Source organism: Oncorhynchus tshawytscha, linkage group LG15, assembly GCF_018296145.1.
Source record: "Oncorhynchus tshawytscha isolate Ot180627B linkage group LG15, Otsh_v2.0, whole genome shotgun sequence".
Lineage (NCBI taxonomy): Eukaryota > Metazoa > Chordata > Actinopteri > Salmoniformes > Salmonidae > Oncorhynchus > Oncorhynchus tshawytscha.
The window spans coordinates 13,825,621-13,844,922 of record NC_056443.1 but is presented as its reverse complement, the minus strand read 5'-3'; the positions used below and the strand labels follow the sequence as shown (position 1 = coordinate 13,844,922).

The following is a 19,302-nucleotide window of genomic DNA, read 5'->3' as shown; positions in this document are numbered from 1 at the left end:
AGGTTCTGGACGAAACCAGTATCGCAATACTCGTTAGTGCCATGGCAACGAAACAAAATACGCAGCACATTTAAATTATTTCGTCAACCACCTTAATGTTGGAAACAAACATCATTATTTTATTTTATTTTTTTATTTCACCTTTATTTAAACAGGTAGGCTAGTTGAGAACAACTTCTCATTTGCAACTGCGAACTGGCCAAGATAAAGCATAGCAGTGTGAACAGATAACACAGTTACACATGGAGTAAACAATTAACAAGTCAATAACACAGTAGAAAAAAAAGAGTCTATATACATCGTATGCAAAAGGCATGAGGAGGTAAGTGAATAATTACAATTTTGCAGATTAACACGAGTGAAAAATGATTAGATGATCATGTACAGGTAGAGATATTGGTGTGAAAAAGAGCAGAAAAGTAAATAAATATTAACAGTATGGGGATGAGGTAGGTAAAATTGGGTGGGCTATTTACCGATAGACTATGTACAGCTGCAGCGATCGGTTAGCCGCTCAGATAGCAGATGTTTGAAGTTGGTGAGGGAGAAAAAAGTCTCCAACTTCAGCGATTTTTGCAATTCATTCCAGTCACAGGCAGCAGAGAACTGGAACGAAAGGTGGCCAAATGAGGTGTTGGCTTTAGGGATGATCAGTGAGATACACCTGCTGGAGCGCGTGCTACGGGTGGGTGTTGCCATCGTGACCAGTGAACTGAGATAAGGTGGAGCTTTACCTAGCATGGCTTGTAGATGACCTGGAGCCAGTGGGTCTGGCAATGAATATGTAGCGAGGGCCAGCCGACTAGAGTATACAGGTCGCAGTGGTGGGTGGTATAAGGTGCTTTAGTAACAAAACGGATGGCACTGTGATAAACTGCATCCAGTTTGCTGAGTAGAGTATTAGAAGCTATTTTGTAGATGACATCGCCAAAGTCGAGGATCGGTAGGATAGTCAGTTTTACTAGGGTAGTTTGGCGGCGTGAGTGAGGGAGGCTATGTTGCGGAATAGAAAGCCGACTCTAGATTTGATTTTAGATTGGAGATGTTTGATATGAGTCTGGAAGGAGATTTTACAGTCTAGCCAGACACCTAGGTACTTATAGATGTCCACATATTCTAGGTCGGAACCATCCAGGGTGGTGATGCTAGTCAGGCGTGCGGGTGCAGGCAGTGAACGGTTGAAAAGCATGCATTTGGTTTTACTAGCGTTTAAGAGCAGTTGGAGGCCACGGAAGGAGTGTTGTATGGCATTGAAGCTCGTTTGGAGGTTAGATAGCACAGTGTCCAAGGACGGGCCGGAAGTATAAAGAATGGTGTCGTCTGCGTAGAGGTGGATCAGGGAATCGCCCGCAGCAAGAACAACATCATTGACATATACAGAGAAAAGAGTCAGCCCGAGAATTGAACCCTGTGGCACCCCCATAGAGACTGCCAGAGGCCCGGACAGCATGCCCTCCGATTTGACACACTGAACTCTGTCTGCAAAGTACTTGGTGAACCAGGCAAGGCAGTCATTTGAAACACCGAGGCTACTGAGTCTGCCAATAAGAATATGGTGGTTGACAGAGTCGAAAGCCTTGGCCAGGTCGATGAAGACAACTGCACAGTACTGTCTTTTATCGATGGTGGTTATGATATCGTTTAGTACCTTGAGCGTAGCTGACGTGCACCCGTGACCGGCTCGGAAACCAGATTGCACAGCGGAGAAGGTACGGTGGGATTCGAGATGGTCAGTGACCTGTTTGTTGACTTGGCTTTCGAAGACCTTAGATAGGCAGGGCAGGATGGATATAAGTCTGTAACAGTTTGGGTTCAGGGTGTCTCCCCCTTTGAAGAGGCGGATGACTGCGGCAGCTTTCCAATCCTTGGGGATCTCAGACGATATGAAAGAGAGGTTGAACAGGCTAGTAATAGGGGTAGCGACAATGGGGGCGGATAGTTTCAGAAATAGAGGGTCCAGATTGTCAAGCCCAGCTGATTTGTACGGGTCCAGGTTTTGCAGCTCTTTCAGAACATCTGCTATCTGGATTTGGGTGAAGGAGAACCTGGAGAGGCTTGGGCGAGTAGGGGGGGCGGAGCTGTTGGCCGAGGTTGGAGTAGCCAGGAGGAAGGCATGGCCAGCCATTGAGAAATGCTTGTTGAAGTTTTCGATAATCATGGATTTATCTGTGGTGACCGTGTTACCTAGCCTCAGTGCAGTGGGCAGCTGGGAGGAGGTGCTCTTGTTCTCCATGGACTTTACAGTGTCCCAGAACTTTTTGGAGTTAGAGGATGCAAATTTACTACAGGATGCAAATTTCTGCCTGAAGAAGCTGGTCTTTGCTTTCCTGACTGACTGCGTGTATTGGTTCCTGACTTCCCTGAACAGTTGCATATCGCGGGGACTATTCGATGCTATTGCAGTCCGCCACAGGATGTTTTTGTGCTGGTCGAGGGCAGTCAGGTCTGGAGTGAACCAAGGGCTATATCTGTTCTTAGTTCTACATTTTTTGAACGGAGCATGCTTATCTAAAATGGTGAGGAAGTTACTTTTAAAGAATGACCAGGCATCCTCAACTGACAGGATGAGGTCAATATCCTTCCAGGATACCCGGGCCAGGTCGATGAGAAAGGCCTGCTCGCAGAAGTGATTTAGGGAGAGTTTGACAGTGATGAGGGGTGGTCGTTTGACTTCGGATCCGTAGCGGATACAGGCAATGAGGCAGTGATCGCTCAGATCCTGGTTGAAGACAGCGGAGGTGTATTTGGAGGGCCAGTTGGTCAGGATGACGTCTATGAGGGTGCCCTTGTTTACAGATTTAGGGTTGTACCTGGTGGGTTCCTTGATGATTTGTGTGAGATTGAGGGCATCTAGCTTAGATTGTAGGACTGCCGGGGTGTTAAGCATATCCCAGTTTAGGTCACCTAACAGAACAAACTCTGAAGCTAGATGGGGTGTGATCAATTCACAAATGGTGTCCAGGGCACAGCTGGGAGCTGAGGGGGGTCGGTAGCAAGCGGCAACAGTGAGAGACTTATTTCTGGCTCCATTGTAAACTAAAACAATGATAACTAACCTGAACAACAGTATACAAGGCATTTTCACATTTGAGAGAGACATACAGCGAGGCATACAGTAAACGCAGGTGTTGATTGGGAGAGCTAGCTAAAACAGTAGGTGAGACAACAACAGCTAATCAGCTAGCACAACAACAGCAGGTAAAATGGCGTTGACTAGGCAGAGAGGGTCGGATTAACTACACACCAGAGCCTGAGTGCGGCTGACGCCGACAGATAAAAACATAAACAAACAGAATGGGGTACCGTGATTAATGGACAGTCCAGCAGGCATCAGCTATGTCGCCAAGTGATCACAGTGTCCAGCAGGCATTACCTATGTAGCCAAGTGATCAGTGTCCAGGGGCAGCGGTAGATGGGACAGGGAAGCTGCCACTACGCTAGCGACACAGCGTTTAAAGTTAATAGCTGGATGGTAGGGGGGGTGCTTCACTGTAGGGATGGTGCCAGGTTTCCTCCCGACGTGACGCTTGGCATTCAGGCCAAAGAGTTCAATCTTGGTTTCATCAGACCAGATAATCTTGTTTCTCATGGTCTTACTGAGGAGTGTCTTCCATCTGGCCAAAAGGCTTTATTGGTGGAGTGCTGCAGGGATGGTTGTCCTTCTGAAAGGTTCTCCCATCTCCACAGTGGAACTCTGGAGCTCTGTCAGAGTGACCATCGGGTTCTTGGTCACCTCGCTGACCAAGGCCCTTCTCTCCTGATTGCTCAGTTTGGTTGGGTGGCCAGCTCTAGGAAGAGTATTGGTGGTTCCATCATTCTTCCATTTAAGAATAATGGAGGCCACTGTGTTCTTGGGGACCTTCAATGCAGCAGAAATTTAGGGGTACCATTCCCCAGATCTGTGACTTGACAAAATCCTTTCTCGGGGCTCTACGGATAATTCTTTCGACCTCATGACTTGGTTTTTGCTCTGACATGCACTGTCAACTGTGGGACCTTATATAGACAGGTGTGTGCCTTTCCAAATCACGTTCAATCAAATGAATTTACCACAGGTGTACTCCAGTCAAGCTGTAGAAACATCTCAAGGATGAAAATGGAAACAGGATGCACCTGATCTCAATTCCAAGTCTCATAGCAAAGGCAAATACTTATGTAAATAAGGTATTTCTGTTTTTATATAAACATATATATACATTTGCAAAAATGTTTTAAAAAAAACTTTGGGGGTATTGCGTGAAGATTGATGATGAAATGTTTTTATTTAATCCATTTTAGAATACGGCTGTAACGTAACAAAATGTAGAAAAAGGGAAGGGGTCTGAATACTTTCCGAATGCACTGTATCTTCTCCTTTCTATTTAGCCAGTCATCTCCCTATCCCAGTATAGCCGAAACCACCACCCTTGTTCGCACAGTGAATTCAACAGTGAAGCCATATGAATGGGATGATGATATGATTATACAATCTCAAACCTATCATAATTATGCCCCATTATGAGCCCAGTCCACTGATAAGGTATTTATACCAAAGAAAGCCCTCATAACTCGTCTATGTAATAATGATATATCATTCATGTGTCGTGTGGTATTTGGATAATTGTGGTATTATGTTATACCACACTCTCCTTTGGGCTCCAAGAGAGGGCAATGTGAATGAAAGGATCAGCAACAGAGAGAGGCACAAGGCTTGCAAACTAGAGTTCTGATTTTCCTCCAGTTTAAAGTTGCTCACATACTGTACGCACAGACGTGGGATCATCTTACTCTCCCTAAAACCTTACTAGCTTAATTGAAAAAGTCTTGCTTCTGATTTGACTGACTTGGTATGCCGATCTTCAAAAGAAAAGATGACTCTGCAGTCTAGAACTAATTGAATCCTCTGGAATCTGTCTATTTATTGCTACTCAGTTCTGAAAACAACCTCTAGCTATATCTCCTTTCCATCAATCAACTTGTTTTGTGTGTAGGGCTTAGGGTCCTCTTTGTCATTCTGTTATCACATCATTCTGTTATCATAACATTGCGTTTAATCATCAACTACAACCTCTATCTTATCGTATGTGGCATGCCTTATGATGGGTCATAAAACTGACCCATGGTGTGCATCCCAAACGGCACCCTATTCCTTATATAGTGCCCTATGGGCCCTGGTCAAAAGTAGTGCACTACTGTAAATAGGAAAGAGGGTGTCATTTGGGACGCAGTCATAGGTTTGAATGTAGACCAAAGGCCGTGGTGTCTAGAGCTGACTGATAATTGAGCTGAATGTGTGCTTGTCCAGGGAATGGATGGTTAATGCTCACAGGAGATAGCCATGTTGACCGAGCTGTAGTAAGAGTGTTTTCCCTAGCTACTGATTGCACTGCAATGGTTATGGTTTTTGGACATGGGCTGGGGGTGGGGTTGCCATTTCTTTATGCAATTTATCATCTCAACAAAACATTTCAAAGCTATCAGAAAGATATGTTATTCTATAATCCCTATTTATACATTAGATAGAGGTTTTTATTTCAAACGTTATGCAAAGTCAATGGTTGGTTTTCTCCTTGTTTTAACTTATTTTTCAATTTAAACTTTTAGAGTGTGCTGCTGAATGTGACATTTGTCTTGTGGTTGAAATGAGACAGACAGTTATGTTCTGTTAGATGTAGGTGTTTCCTTTTCTCTCTCACACACCCAAAGGTGAGGTCTGATGTATGACCGGTGCAACAGTACAGCTTCCGTCCCTCTCCTCGCCCCGAACCAGGGACCCTCTTGCACACAACAACAACAACAGCCACCCTCGAAGCATCGATACCCATTGTGCCACAAAAGCCGCAGCCCTTGCAGAGCAGGGGGAACAACTACTTCAAGGTCTCAGAGCAAGTGAAGTCACCGATTGAAACGTTGTTAGCGCGCACCACTGCTAACTAGCTATCCATTTCACATCGGTTACACTCCATCTGATGTGGAAGATGCAAACAGAGGCATGTGTCTTGCCTTGTGTGTGGAGGAGTTATTAAGGAGAAGTCTATCTTTAATTCTGTGAATAACACTTGTATCTTTTATCAATGTTTATTATGAGTATTTCTGCAAAATCACCAGATGTTTTGGAATCAAAACATTACTGCACGTAAGGCGCCAATGTAAACTGAGATTTTTGTATATAAATATGCACATTATTGAACAAAACATACATGTATTGTGTAACATGATGTCCTACGAGTGTCATCTGATGAAGATCATCAAAGGTTAGTGATTCATTTTATCTATGTTTCTGATTTTTGTGACTCCTATCTTTGGCTGGAAAAATGGCTGTGTTTTTTGAGTTGGCTGTGATCTAAGATAATCATATGTTGTCTTTAGCTGTAAAGCATGTTTTAAATCGGACACGATGGGTAGATTAACAAGATGTTTATCTTTCATTTGCTGTATTGGACTTGTTAATGTGTGAAAGTTACATATTTCATATTTCCCAAAAATATTTTTGAAATTTGCGCGCTGCCTTTTCAGCGGAATGTTGTCGAGGTGTTCCGCTAGCGGAACCCCTGCGCTAGAAAGGATATATCCTCTTGGTGTTAGGGGGATTTCCGTGACAAGTTTGCCTGCTGCTAGCAAGGCATAATGCTATGCTAGGCTATGATAAACTTACACAAATGCTTGTCTAGCGTTGGCTGTAAAGCATATTTTGAAAATCTGAGATGACAGGGTGATTAACAAAAGGCTAAGCTGTGTTCCAATATATTTCACTTGTGATTTTCATGAATAGGAATATTTTCTAGGAAGATTTATGTCCGTTGCGTTATGCTAATTAGTGTCAGATGATGATAACGGTCACGTTCACGGGCTGGGCGTCACTATAGGTTAAAACCTTTTTGGTATAGGGGGCAGTATTTTCACATTTGGATGAATAGCGTGCCCAGAGTGAACTGCCTCCTACTCTGTCCCAGATGCTAATATATGCATATTATTAGTAGTATTGGATAGAAAACACTCTGACGTTTCTTAAACTGTTTGAATGATGTCTGTGAGTATAACAGAACTCATATGGCAGGCAAAAACCTGAAAAAAATCCAACCAGGAAGTGGGACATCAGAGGTTTGTAGTTTTTCAAAGCTTGGCCTACCGAATACACATTGAGATATGGATGAGGTTGCACTTCCTACGGCTTCCACTAGATGTCAACCATCTTTAGAAACTGGTTTGAGGATTCTACTATAAAGGAGGGGCTCATGAGACCTCTTTAAGTCAGAGGTCTGGCAGAGAGCCCCGGTCTCATGATGCGCGTTCCTGACACAGTTACCTCTCGTTCCAATGCTTTTCTGAAGACAAAGGAATTCTCCGGCTGGAACATTATTGATGTTTTATGTTAAAAACATCCTAACGATTGATTCCATACATCGTTTGACATGTTTCTAAAGGACTGTAACGGAACTTTTTGAGTTTTTGTCTGGACGAAATGCTTGCGCCGCATGAAGATGGATTACTGGGCTGAACACAATAACAACAAGTGGCTATTTGGACATAAATGCTGGAACTTTATGGAACAAATCAGTCATTTATTGTTGAACTGGGATTTCTGGGAGTGCCTTCTGATGAAGATCATCAAAGGTAAGTGAATATTTATGGTGTTGTTTCTAACTTTGTTGATTCCAAAATGGCGGATATTCCTCTGGCTGTTTTGGGTTCTGAGCGCCGTTCTCAGATTATGCTTTTTCCGTAAAGTTTTTTAAAAATCTGACACAGCGGTTGCATTAATGAACACCATTCCAACTAGGCAGAAACTAATGGGTTGTGGATTAAGTAAGCAGATAAGGTAGTTAACCTATGGTTGAACCGACGAAACTTAGCTCTGGGGTGTTTTAGATAAGACAGTGAGTGCATTCCTAGGTTTTCTGTTAATTAGAACGGTCAGCTAAGTGGTGATCGATAATGTTGAGGGGTCAAAAGTTAATTCAATTATGTTGTGTGACCTGTGAGTGTGTTAGTAAGTTAGAATGAACTTTTAACCTCACTTTGTCCCGGTCGAGAGGAGGGGATTCTGTTAAGCAATGAAATTATGTCATGTTATTGTATATAAACTGTTGCTCGTGGTAACGTGGCAGTGCGCTCCGAGAATAAATTCTGTTACTTATTATTGATAAGACTGGTCTCCGTCTATTTTATGCAAACAATAATCTTACAAATTCTTATGAAATAGATTAAGGGAATTAAATTAATGAAAACACATTGGTATAATTAAATTAAAGTAACATTATGATGTATGGTTTTAGATCAGAGAGGTAATTATATGTTGGAATCAGGAGAGTAATGGTGACTGTGAAGTGAGGAGTGTCACTGAGAAAAAACCCATACAGTACGATGCCATGACTAAATACTATATGTTTGTGCTTCTGCAATACCATACTAGAGGGCACCATCTATTGTTTACTAATCCCATAGAACGCTCTATGTGCCTTGGGTATTAATAGCATAGCCAGTCAGTGTTTTTTCTGAATTGTGAAAGGCAGGCACACAGTAAATGATACTGAATTACTGTGCTGCCTCTGTCTGGAAGTGCGTGCCATCCTCCAGCTGGCTGTGCACTGACGTATGAGGCAAACAGACATACCCCCCTAGTTATTAGCAGGCGCATGGGTCACCTCAGCAGTTGATAGATTTTTCAAACCAAATTGGTTTTTCTCCCCTCTCTCTCTCTCTCTCTTTCTTTATTTTTCTCTCTCTTTCTCTCTCTTTCTCTTTCCCTGCCCAACACAAGTATGTCATCAACCCCCTCTGGGCCAGGTGAAAGAAATCAAAGATGTGATACACTAGGGGGAAGGAAGGGGGAGACAATGATGGGGTTGAACATACGAGCACAGCGCAGCATGCTCACTCGCTCTGAGCAAATCAAAAACACACATGCTGCACTCCATCCAGTGTGTCTCTGAGTTCACACAGCAAGATACCATGTGTCAAGGAGCCAATGTGTATAAAAATTCCACATTGGCACGTCCCCTTGTTTACATCCTGCACTGAAGCTGGACACGTCTTGGACCAACCTGGGCTGAGGGAGTCTTAGCCAGGGCCTCAATTTCCCTCCCATTGACTCCCACTCACTCACTCACTGACAGACCTGGATTCAAATACTATTTCAAATCATTTCAAATACGTTATTGGTGCTTGACTGAGCTTGCCTGTTTGCAATGGAACCAATAAAAAAAGTCCCAGATGTGCACACTGCGCCCAACCAGTACTTCCAGGCAAATGCTGAAAGTATTTGAAAGATTTCAAATAGTATTTGAACCCAGGCCTGCTCTCTGACATAGGTCCATAATGGGCAAGGGGTTTAGTGCCAGAGCACATGACTGTTGGGCAGAGAGAGATGGAAAATAAAATAGTTAATTCACCCTCATAAAAAAAATCTGTTGAATTAATAACAACACAAAACAGATGAGCGAGTTGCATTTCCAAAATAAAATAAGAACATTCATAAGCTAAGCTTGTTCCTTTTTTTCCAAGTGGAGATGCCAGAATATGAGCTCATGTTTTTTGGGCCTCTGCTAATCATATATTAACAGTGCCAACTCCAACATTTGTGATTTTTACTGTCCTTTTCTCTTCTCATTATCTGTTGTAGAAATTAGACCTCTGCTAATTCACGTACCACGGAAATGTGGTTGGCTTTCGACTTTGAATGAGTTTTGAATGGGCTCAGACAACTCATACAAACGTGTGCACAAGCACACCTCTAAGAGCTGAGATTGATTAAAACCCTACACCGCTTATTACTAGGTAATGGACATAGGGTCACTGAGGGGAGGTTATGAGGTGGTGTGTGCTAACATAGCCATATCAATGAAGGGGTCAGTATGAGGAGAATTGTCAACTTTACACACACACACACGTGTGGAAAACACACACATTCCCTCACTCACACACACACCACCTAACTACTCTGCGTGTGAGGTCATACCTGGCAATACAAGCTGGGTCCTTTGAAAATGATGATATCATCTCATCTAGTGTGTGTGCCTCATTACCTTGCCTTTCTGCCAGTTGAGTTGAGTCAAACACATGCACACATGCACGCACCTACACACACTTGCACACCACCTAAATATTTTGGCTGCTGCACAGTAGTTTCCCTCTCCATCAAGGATAACCCCAACAATAGCTGACCTTCAATGAGCTCTGTCTGTTGTTATTGAGCTCTGAGTGCCATTCAGTTCGATCTGATATGAACTCAAACATCTGGTGCTGGGATTATTAGCTACTTTGCCTTTATGTGCACACGGGGCAAACATAATTGTATCCGCCTGAATGTGCATGACTCTGGTTGTCTACTCTATGAAATGCTGAATCACTTCAAAGATTGATTTGGCATAGCTAATCTACCTCTAGTCAGTAGAGGATCTCAAAAGAGACCAGCACAACAAAATGTAAATTCAATAAGAGTAATGGGCTTATTTTCTGACAACTGACAGCCATCAAAGGAGTAACACACGGTGGGGTTTAATAATGTGGCTGCATTGTTCCTGCCTATGTGCTCCATATTCATTTGTCCATCTATAAGATGTTTTATCCAGTAGATGAGAAACAGATGTGATACTTGTTAATTACACATAAAATGTGTAGTAATTCCCTTTACCATTAAATGGTTTGTTTCTCACTTACTGTAGGCCAAAAACCTTACACAGGGCTTTTTGCCCTGACAAGATGTGGGGTTAGTTGAGAACATTTTGAGGAAATTTGTATTTCAGATGAACTGGAGTATTGTCACTGAGAGGAAAACTCTAGTAGCTCCCATATGTTTTATTATCTAAAATCACAGTTCATTATGGTTCCATGAGACATTTAGGCATGAAAATAAAACAACAATATGGGAGGAACAGTGCATTTGAGGTAACTGTATAATCACAATATAGCCAAATTAGTAATAACAGTCACAGATTGTTGCTCAGGATACGACCCAGATGCATACATGGGAGGCAGATAGTACAGTTCTCAGATTATTTATTAGAAACACAGGGCAGGCAAAGGGCAGGTCGAGGGTAGGCAGAGGTTCGTCATCAGGTCAGAGTCAGGCAGGTACAGGACGGCAGGCAGGCTTGGGTTCAGGGTAGGCAGAACCAGGGAAAACTAGGAAATAGAACTAGAGAAACAGGAAGGCGGGAAAGAATGCTGCCAAGATAAGATGAACAGGCAACAGACAAACAGAACAACGTTAGGACACACCTACTCATTCAAGAGTTTTTCTTTATTTTACTCTACATTGTAAAATAATAGTGAAGACATCAAAACTATGAAATAGCACATATGGAATCATATAGTAACCAAAAAAAAGGTTAAACAAATCAAAATATAGTTTATATTTGAGATTCTTCAAAGTAGCCTTGATGAAAGCTTTGCACACTCTTGGCATTCTCTCAACCAGCTTCACCTGGAATGCTTTTCCAAAAGTCTTGAAGGAATTCCCACATATGCTGAGCACTTGTTGGCTGTATTTTTCCTTCTCTCCGCGGACCAACTCATCCTTAACCATCTCAATTGGGTTGAGGTCGGGTGATTGTGGAGGCCAGGTCATCTGATGCAGCACTCCATCACTCTCCTTGGTCAAATAGCCCTTACACCGCCTGGAGGTGTGTTTTGGGTCATTGCGGAAATCCAACAGATGGTCTGCCACGATGCGGGAGTCCTGCTGAAGCTGGTTTAGCTTCTGGGCAGCTTCTCTCCTGGAGGACGGGGCATCATAAACCTTCTTCACCTCTCCCACGAACCCCTCCAGGGCAGTTTCTCTCCCGGAGGACGGGGCATCATAAACCTTCTTCACCTCTCCCACGAACCCCTTCAGGCTAACGCATATGGCCGGCTGTTGTACAAATACAGCAGTAACCTAGGTGAGAGCCCTCCCGGACATCAGCGTGATGAGGTAGGCTATCTTGGAGCAATCCAAGGGGAAGGAGGAGGGCACGCTGAGCTAGAAACGCCTGACAGGTGCTTGGCTCTCCATTGAAGTTCCAGGGGAGGTAAGCGGGGTGCCCGAGAAAATGGAGTGACCGATGAGACGGTGCTGCTAACAGCTCAGTTACTGAGGGGCTGTGGGGTTACCACCGTGGTAGGCTGCCTCCCAGACAATCTGCAGAATTGCTCCAGAAAATATCCAACTCCCCGTCATGGTGTTCAGCCAACGTTTGGACCCCCTCCATAAGGCCACAAAGCAATTCCTTGTGCCTACGATGGTGGCTCCTTGGGAGGAGATGGCATTGTGCAGCTGGCCAGGGTCTGCTGAAAAAGTCATGGCCATTTCGCACTATCACGTTTCAGGTAAGACCCAGACCCAGACCCAGTAAGACCCTTGTCATAACACAACTGATTGGCTCAAATGCATTAACAGGTGTGCCTTTTAACAAAGCACACCTGTTAATTGAAATGCATTCCAGGTGACTACCTCATGAAGCTGGTTGAGAGAATGCCAAGAGTTTGCAAAGCTGTCATCAAGGCAAAGGGTGGCTACATTGAAGAATCTCAAATATAAAATATATTTTGATTTGTTCAACACTTTTTTGGTTACTACATGATTCCATATGTGTTATTTTATAGTTTTGATGTCTTCACTATTATTCTACAATCTAGAAAATAGTAAAAATAAAGAAAATACCTTGGTATGTCCAAACTTTTGATTGGTACTGTATTGTATGTAACAGTGTGCTCCATGGGATACAGTATTTTATAGTAGGGTGGGACTGGGTTCGGGCTTTCAGTTAACTATGTTTTCAAAATATTTTTTTCAATTCAACAAAAAAAACTTTGACAGCTCCCAGTTACCCATATGAATAGTGAGGCATTTTACAGTCTTGTTTGTGCCAATATTTATGTAGTCCAATCTGGCATAGTAGCAACATTGTAGTGAAGAGATAGTCATAATTCCAATAAATTGTGTTTCTTTCTTCTGAGAGAGATATACAGTACACACTACTTCTTTAAATAAGTGCTTGTTTTTAGCTTGAATATCAAATTCAGATTAACCAGAAATATGTGAATGGCCTCCACCACAGTGGCTTCCTAGAAATCCGGCATCAACAACAATAACAACAGGGATGTGGTCGTCTTTTTTCTACAGCCTATTACAAGGTCAGACAGTGTAAACTCATTACTACAGTACCCTACTGTATGCAATGTTTGCCATTCCTATTTAGACCATTTTCACTCCATAAAGAATTGACAGTACCACTAAATATTGGATAAACGTACCAATGCAGAATAACTACTAACTAGCGATTGCAGAATATGATCCGGGCATTACATGTATGTACACTACACACACAGGTGTTATAACTGTGCTGTAAACTAATCTATTCTATTCCTCCATGTGACTGCCAACCTGAAGTTGTTTTTCCTCGCCTCTTCTCTAAGTGGTTTTGGAAGACCAGTAGAAGGCCCCCTTTCCTCTGGTCTAAAAAATATCCCAATGCCCCGGGGCAGTGATTGGGGATATTGCTCTGTGTAGGGTGTCGTCTTTCGGATGGGACATTAAACGGGTGTCTTGACTTTCTGTGGTCACTAAAGATCCCGTGGCACTTATCGTAAGAGTAGTGGTCTTGATCCAGGTGTCCTGGCTAAATTCCCAATCTGGCCCTCATACCATCACGGTCACCTAATCATACCCAGTTTACAATTGGCTCATTCATCCCCCCTCCTCCCCCTGTAACGTTGTTGCTGTAAATGAGAATGTGTTCTCAGTCAACTTACCTGGTAAAATAAGGGTTATTAATAATAACAATTCTCTCTATGCACACATCACTGTTGTTTGTTTTCTTCCACATATCTTTCGCTTACTTTCACTGTAAAAGGAAGTCATTACAGGGACAGTTCTATTCACATATACACTGTACTACTCCTGCTCGTATGAGCAGGAGGCACTCCAGTCGGGCCAGCCAATGAAAGTACTTAGGGGTGTGCTCCTCGAAAAGAACATGCTGTCCTGACCTAAATTAACTCTGTTCAAACCTGGCTGCAGTGAAAGCCAACCGAAGTGGCTGTCAGAAGTGGTGTGCTTTTCTTAATGCGTGCCTGATTGGCGAAAGCGAGTGTCAATAACATACTTTTTCCACCCGTACTGTAGAACAGGATGTGCCCTGACTATGCGTGTTGTTTTTAAGTCGAGAGTCGGTGCAAACTCCAAAAGAGAGAATGGGGTGTAAATCAGCTCAAGATGTGTAATAGTGAGAGTTGTGCGTAATTGTTTTGATACCACATGAGAAATGTGTATATTGCCATGGTTGTAAAGTATCCTAGACACACTAGTTTGGTTTGCACATTACAAATTAGGTTGGTTACCTTCTCTCTGCAGCGCGAGTTACGTTTAATCGAAGTACGATTATGTCTTTATTTGCAAATTCTCTTGAGCATGTCTCGTGGAATCTATGGTGATTTCAATTCTAAAGAATCTCTTCACTCAATAAACAGTAACTGTCACGCGGGACTAGGTGTGTGTGCAGGAATCAGACGCAGAGAGAGAGTAACGGAGTAAAGTGCTTTACTATTGCACACCAAACTGATAAGCCCAATACAATACAGGGCACAGGACACTATACCAGACAACCCAAAACCACAGGGTGTCCAGTATAGAAAATAAAATACACCACGACCTAATATGTACACGCGTAACAAAAGACAATCCCGCACAAAACAAGGGCAGGTCAAACTACTACATATAGGGAAGCTAATTAAACCAAAATACACACAGGTGAAACTAATAAGACAAAACCAACAGACAAACGAAAAAGGGATCGGTAGCGGCTAGTAGGACGGTGATGACGACTACTGAACACCGCCCGAACAGGCAGGGGAGCAAACTTCAGTGGAAGTTGTGACTGTAGCATTATGCATAGATAAAAAAGTTGCAACTAGTCGTTGCTCTCACATCCTGCTGCACAACAATAATTTCTGGGTGACTAGTCTATACGTGTGTTTTTACACATTATCAACCATATCTCATAACTAATACCTTTACTAGCCTACTGGCGAGGTTGGCCCTGGCACACTATAAGCCTGAATGTATAGCATACTGTGACAATGTTGACATATGGAGGAAAATGAATGTGCACATAATACGCAATTATGAAAATAATAAATAAATAACTTTTTATTTAAACCAATATAGTTTTTTTTATCAAATGACTGCTGGTTTCAGAGACACAATACAAAATATACAGGTATATTTTTAACCAGGCTCAGTTGTGCAACCTTTTCTATCCAAAAACATTTTTTAAAGTATTTACATAACAATGCTCAAAAAATGTCACTTTTGGATATCAATTCAACCACAAAAACCTGAAGAAAAATACGTTACTATAATTTTTACAAGGAAAAATACACAGGTACACTTCAAAGTTTTATATAGACACACTGTACATGCAGTATAGCTTTGTCTTTTATCTGTCTGTCCTCCTCAAAGATGCTAATTATTTCCTTTGTGTGGTCTATATAGTGCCATGTCATGCTCAATATGAAGTCAACACACAATAAGAGGCAAATCGTTGATTCACATATTTATGTTTGAAAAGTGCCCAGGGGTTACAAAACACATCTGAGAGTGTAGGCTACTCTGGGTCAAACTGGACCACATTATGAATAAGTTGAAGGAAACCAACTAATTTTAGGGTGGCATAATAATAATAATTAATACTTCAAAATGGGAACTATATTTTCAAACTTTAACCAATCATTTCTAACTATGCCATGAATAAGGCCTAATCATTTAATTATTTCTCCATAAAAATAAGACAAATGTTGAAACTTTGGCAGGATCTTTCCCTTTCGCAGTAGGAACACTTAATAAAAATAATAATAATATATTATTTGCATGTAAACTTGTATCTAGTTAGGTCATGTAACATACTGATTGACAGTATGACCTTAGTGTAGCATTGGGTCAATTACATTCAAATTCAGTCAACTCAGGAAGTTAAAAAAAAATCCAAATATTTTCTGTCATTGAAAAACATTGAGGAAAATTGGAATTGGAATGACTTTCAGTTTACTTCATCAATTGAAATAGAATTGACCAGCTTTTGAATAATAGGCCTTCAAACTATGTACTAGCACTGAACACTGAATAAAGCCACAAAATAGAAACAACTGATTCTTTGATGAGATACTCTCAAAAACAGTGACTTAGAAATAATCTGCATTTTCTTTTTACCTTTATTTAACTAGGCAAGTCAGTTAAGAACAAATTCTTATTTTCAATGACAGGCTAGGAACAGTGGGTTTAACAGCCTGTTCAGGGGCAGAATGACAGATTTGTACCTTGTCAGCTCAGGGATTTGAACTTGCAACCTTTCGGTTACTAGTCCAATGCTCTAACAACTAGGCTACCCTGCTGCCATGTATAACTATCAATTATTTCTGAACAAGGATATCATATGACCACTTTTAAAAGCAAACAATATTTTTTTGAGAACTGCACAGCAATTCTTCAAGACACTTATTTTATTAACATAATAATATTATGTTTTATGTGCTACATATGAAACATAGGTAGTTAAAATAAAACTGAGCAAAAAGGGAAAAACATCCAATTTTGCGCACTGCTACATTTTCTGCTTTTGAGGAGATAGGATTAAATTGAGTGCCAAAACTTTAGTGTATATATTCAGTGCTTGCACAGCCTCCCTCCCTCCTAAAGGCAGGCCATTTTGTATCCTGTCTTCTCTTCTTTCCCTCTTATCTTCTTAAGGTCCTGAAGTACAGTATTCAATGAAAAAGGAGGACTTCTCAGCGCTGTGGGGAAAACAAATTCATATTAGCTCTGTTCAGAGAAGGGGTTATGGGTACATAGCCTGAAGGTTATAACACATGCATAGTAAAGACAGTTTAGTTGTCCAGTATCATGCATTGTGTATTCTGCTGAAGCAAGAAAACAGTGCAAAAGTGTACATTAAATGTTAATATGTCACTCAAGACTGACTTCTGCAGAGAGAGAGCAGCATCTTGAAGAGCTCATTCTCTTGAAAACAACCCTTCCTCATGCAAAGCCTGCTGATGACGTGTTACTACTGTTCTGCACTTGAACTAGGCTTGCTTAAGTTAATATTAGACCAGATAGCTGGGGCGTGTAGCAAAGTGTGTCATCTACCCTTTTTAACATCTCACTAAGGCTTCACAACTGAAATGCTAATGTTTATAATAAGGTTATTAGAACAACTGGGTTATGCTCCAGGACATTCTAATTCCACATGAACAAATGACATTATTCAAAGGTTATGTCATTCACACATCATTTCACACTCACCTGACAGTATACATTGGAAATGCATGATGATGAAGTTCTTACCTTGGTATTAGTGTTCATGTGTCCTGGAATCGTTTTTGCTGGGTGTCTGCTCTACTGACTTTGACACCACTTCATCCTCTTCACTGGAATGTGACTTTTTACCAGTACTTTGGGGCTCTGAAAAAACACAATTTAAAGATATGTCAGTAAACAGTTTATTTCTCAAAAGCTAATTTCCCGCCCTGTTGAATAGTTCAGAAATTACGTTTATCATCAAGCGAAACAGCCAAGTGGTTACATAATCAGGCTATTCATTAGGTCAGAGCAGAACAAACATTCAAAACACAAGACGAGAAAGAAATCAAAGTGTTAAATAGCTTGACACACAAAGCGTGTCTTCCTGGAAAGAAAGTGTCGACGGAATCTAGAGATGAGGGGTACAAAGTATAGGCTTTCTGCGACATCGTATCAGTGCAGTGAAGCAGAATTTTTATACAATTTCGCAGATTGTAACAATTTAATTCGACTGCGGCATATTGTGCGATGGAGACTGGCTGAATTGTTTTCGATTGGTTAACTCTAAAATCCTCAAATCCATTTTCAAAACGGCATAATTTACCTGGATTTGCAGGTCTTTTCCTTGCCCGGTTGTGAGAGTGGTGACAATGCGTCTGCCTCTCGCTCTCAGTCTCCTCGGATAGCTCAGACCCGTTCGTAAGACAGCTCGGTCGGACTCGGTAATCATGATTCCCGTTATGGTCCACATTTCCAGATGACAAGACTCCCTTGTGAGGCGGTCTGCTGTAAAAGTCAGGCAGGTCACTGCTTTTCATGGGTTCCCATTTATAATCTCCCTGGGAAAGGGGCTTGTCGTTTTGGAAATCATAATTCCATTTGTCAATAGAATCCTTCTCCATCTCTTTCATTTGAACCAAACACTCCCTCCTAAAGTCGTCGTGATCTACCGATCCGAAAAGATTTCTGCGAATTGGGGGCTTCGTGTGATTCGTCGGACGCGGATCCACCATTTCCAACGTCGGACTCCCATTCGAAAGACTAACATTTGACATGTTGTTGCACATATGAAAACTACCATAAATCGCGACAGTTTACAGAAAAAAGAAGTATTCCTTTTAAATAAGCGACCTGAAACACAAGTTAGAGACGCATGCATAACATCCGTAAAACAGCCAACGTGATTCCCCCTCCAAGCAAAAAACAATCTGCCCGAATATTGAAAGCTTAGTTCTGTTGGTTGTTTGGTTGTTTTCTGCCGCGTGACTACGGAGCTAAGTCGTCTGTGCTGTACCAAAGATGATGGATATACTGACAAGAAACATGTTTCTCCGCCACAATGGGAGTCGTTGTCCACAAAGCGGCACGGCAGGCTGTCTAGCTCCCGCCTACCCTTTCTTTGGATTGGTGAATACATCTCATTATTGTAATATTTTTAAATATTCAATGAGGGTCGGTGACGTCAACCGCCTGTACTGAATGGAGAGAGATGTTATGATTCGAGCCTCATTTCATTAATATGCATAGCCATCTGAAGACATCTCCAATATAAAGTGTTTTTCCTTAAAGTTGCTGGTATGTCACTGCTTTCTTATAAACTTATATTCAATCAAATAAACCTCACTTAGAAAATAATCCATACATTTTTTGATGACCAAATTCGACATTTTTATTGTGCTCCATAAAAATCGCCTTGCTTGGTGGGCGAAACAAACGAAAAATGTCCCCTGCTGAAAGGAGACATGTTTTTTTTTTTGAGTTTTTTGAGTTAGGCCTCTATTCCTCTCGCTGGTGGTTATGGAAATCACCAGCGGCGATCGCTGGGCGATGACCAATCATATCGAGTGGTTCCCCTGACGAATTTGATGCTATGTGACCCAAGGTTGGAGACCTTCTTCAGCAAAGATGGCTGACAAAAATACTTGGATGGAAGAAAATGCAAGTAATTATAACGTCATAACGTGTCACCCAAAAAATGTACAGTTGAAAGGAATATTTTAGTTAATGTAGAGACAAACGATGATGCATATTTTTTGGTCATATAG

General features: G+C 41.7%; 1 protein-coding gene across 1 annotated transcript; it reads right to left on the bottom strand.

Annotated features, from left to right (window-relative positions):
- Positions 1-14,483: 14,483 nt before the first annotated feature.
- On the bottom strand, positions 14,484-18,618 carry LOC112214453 (cyclin-dependent kinase inhibitor 1B). Its single transcript, XM_024373201.2, has 3 exons — positions 17,862-18,618; positions 17,303-17,419; positions 14,484-16,749 (listed from the first exon to the last, which is right to left on the bottom strand). Exons 1-2 carry the CDS (start codon positions 18,322-18,324, stop codon positions 17,310-17,312), a joined length of 573 nt encoding a protein of 190 aa, XP_024228969.1. The 5' UTR covers positions 18,325-18,618; the 3' UTR covers positions 14,484-16,749; positions 17,303-17,309.
- Positions 18,619-19,302: the final 684 nt, after the last annotated feature.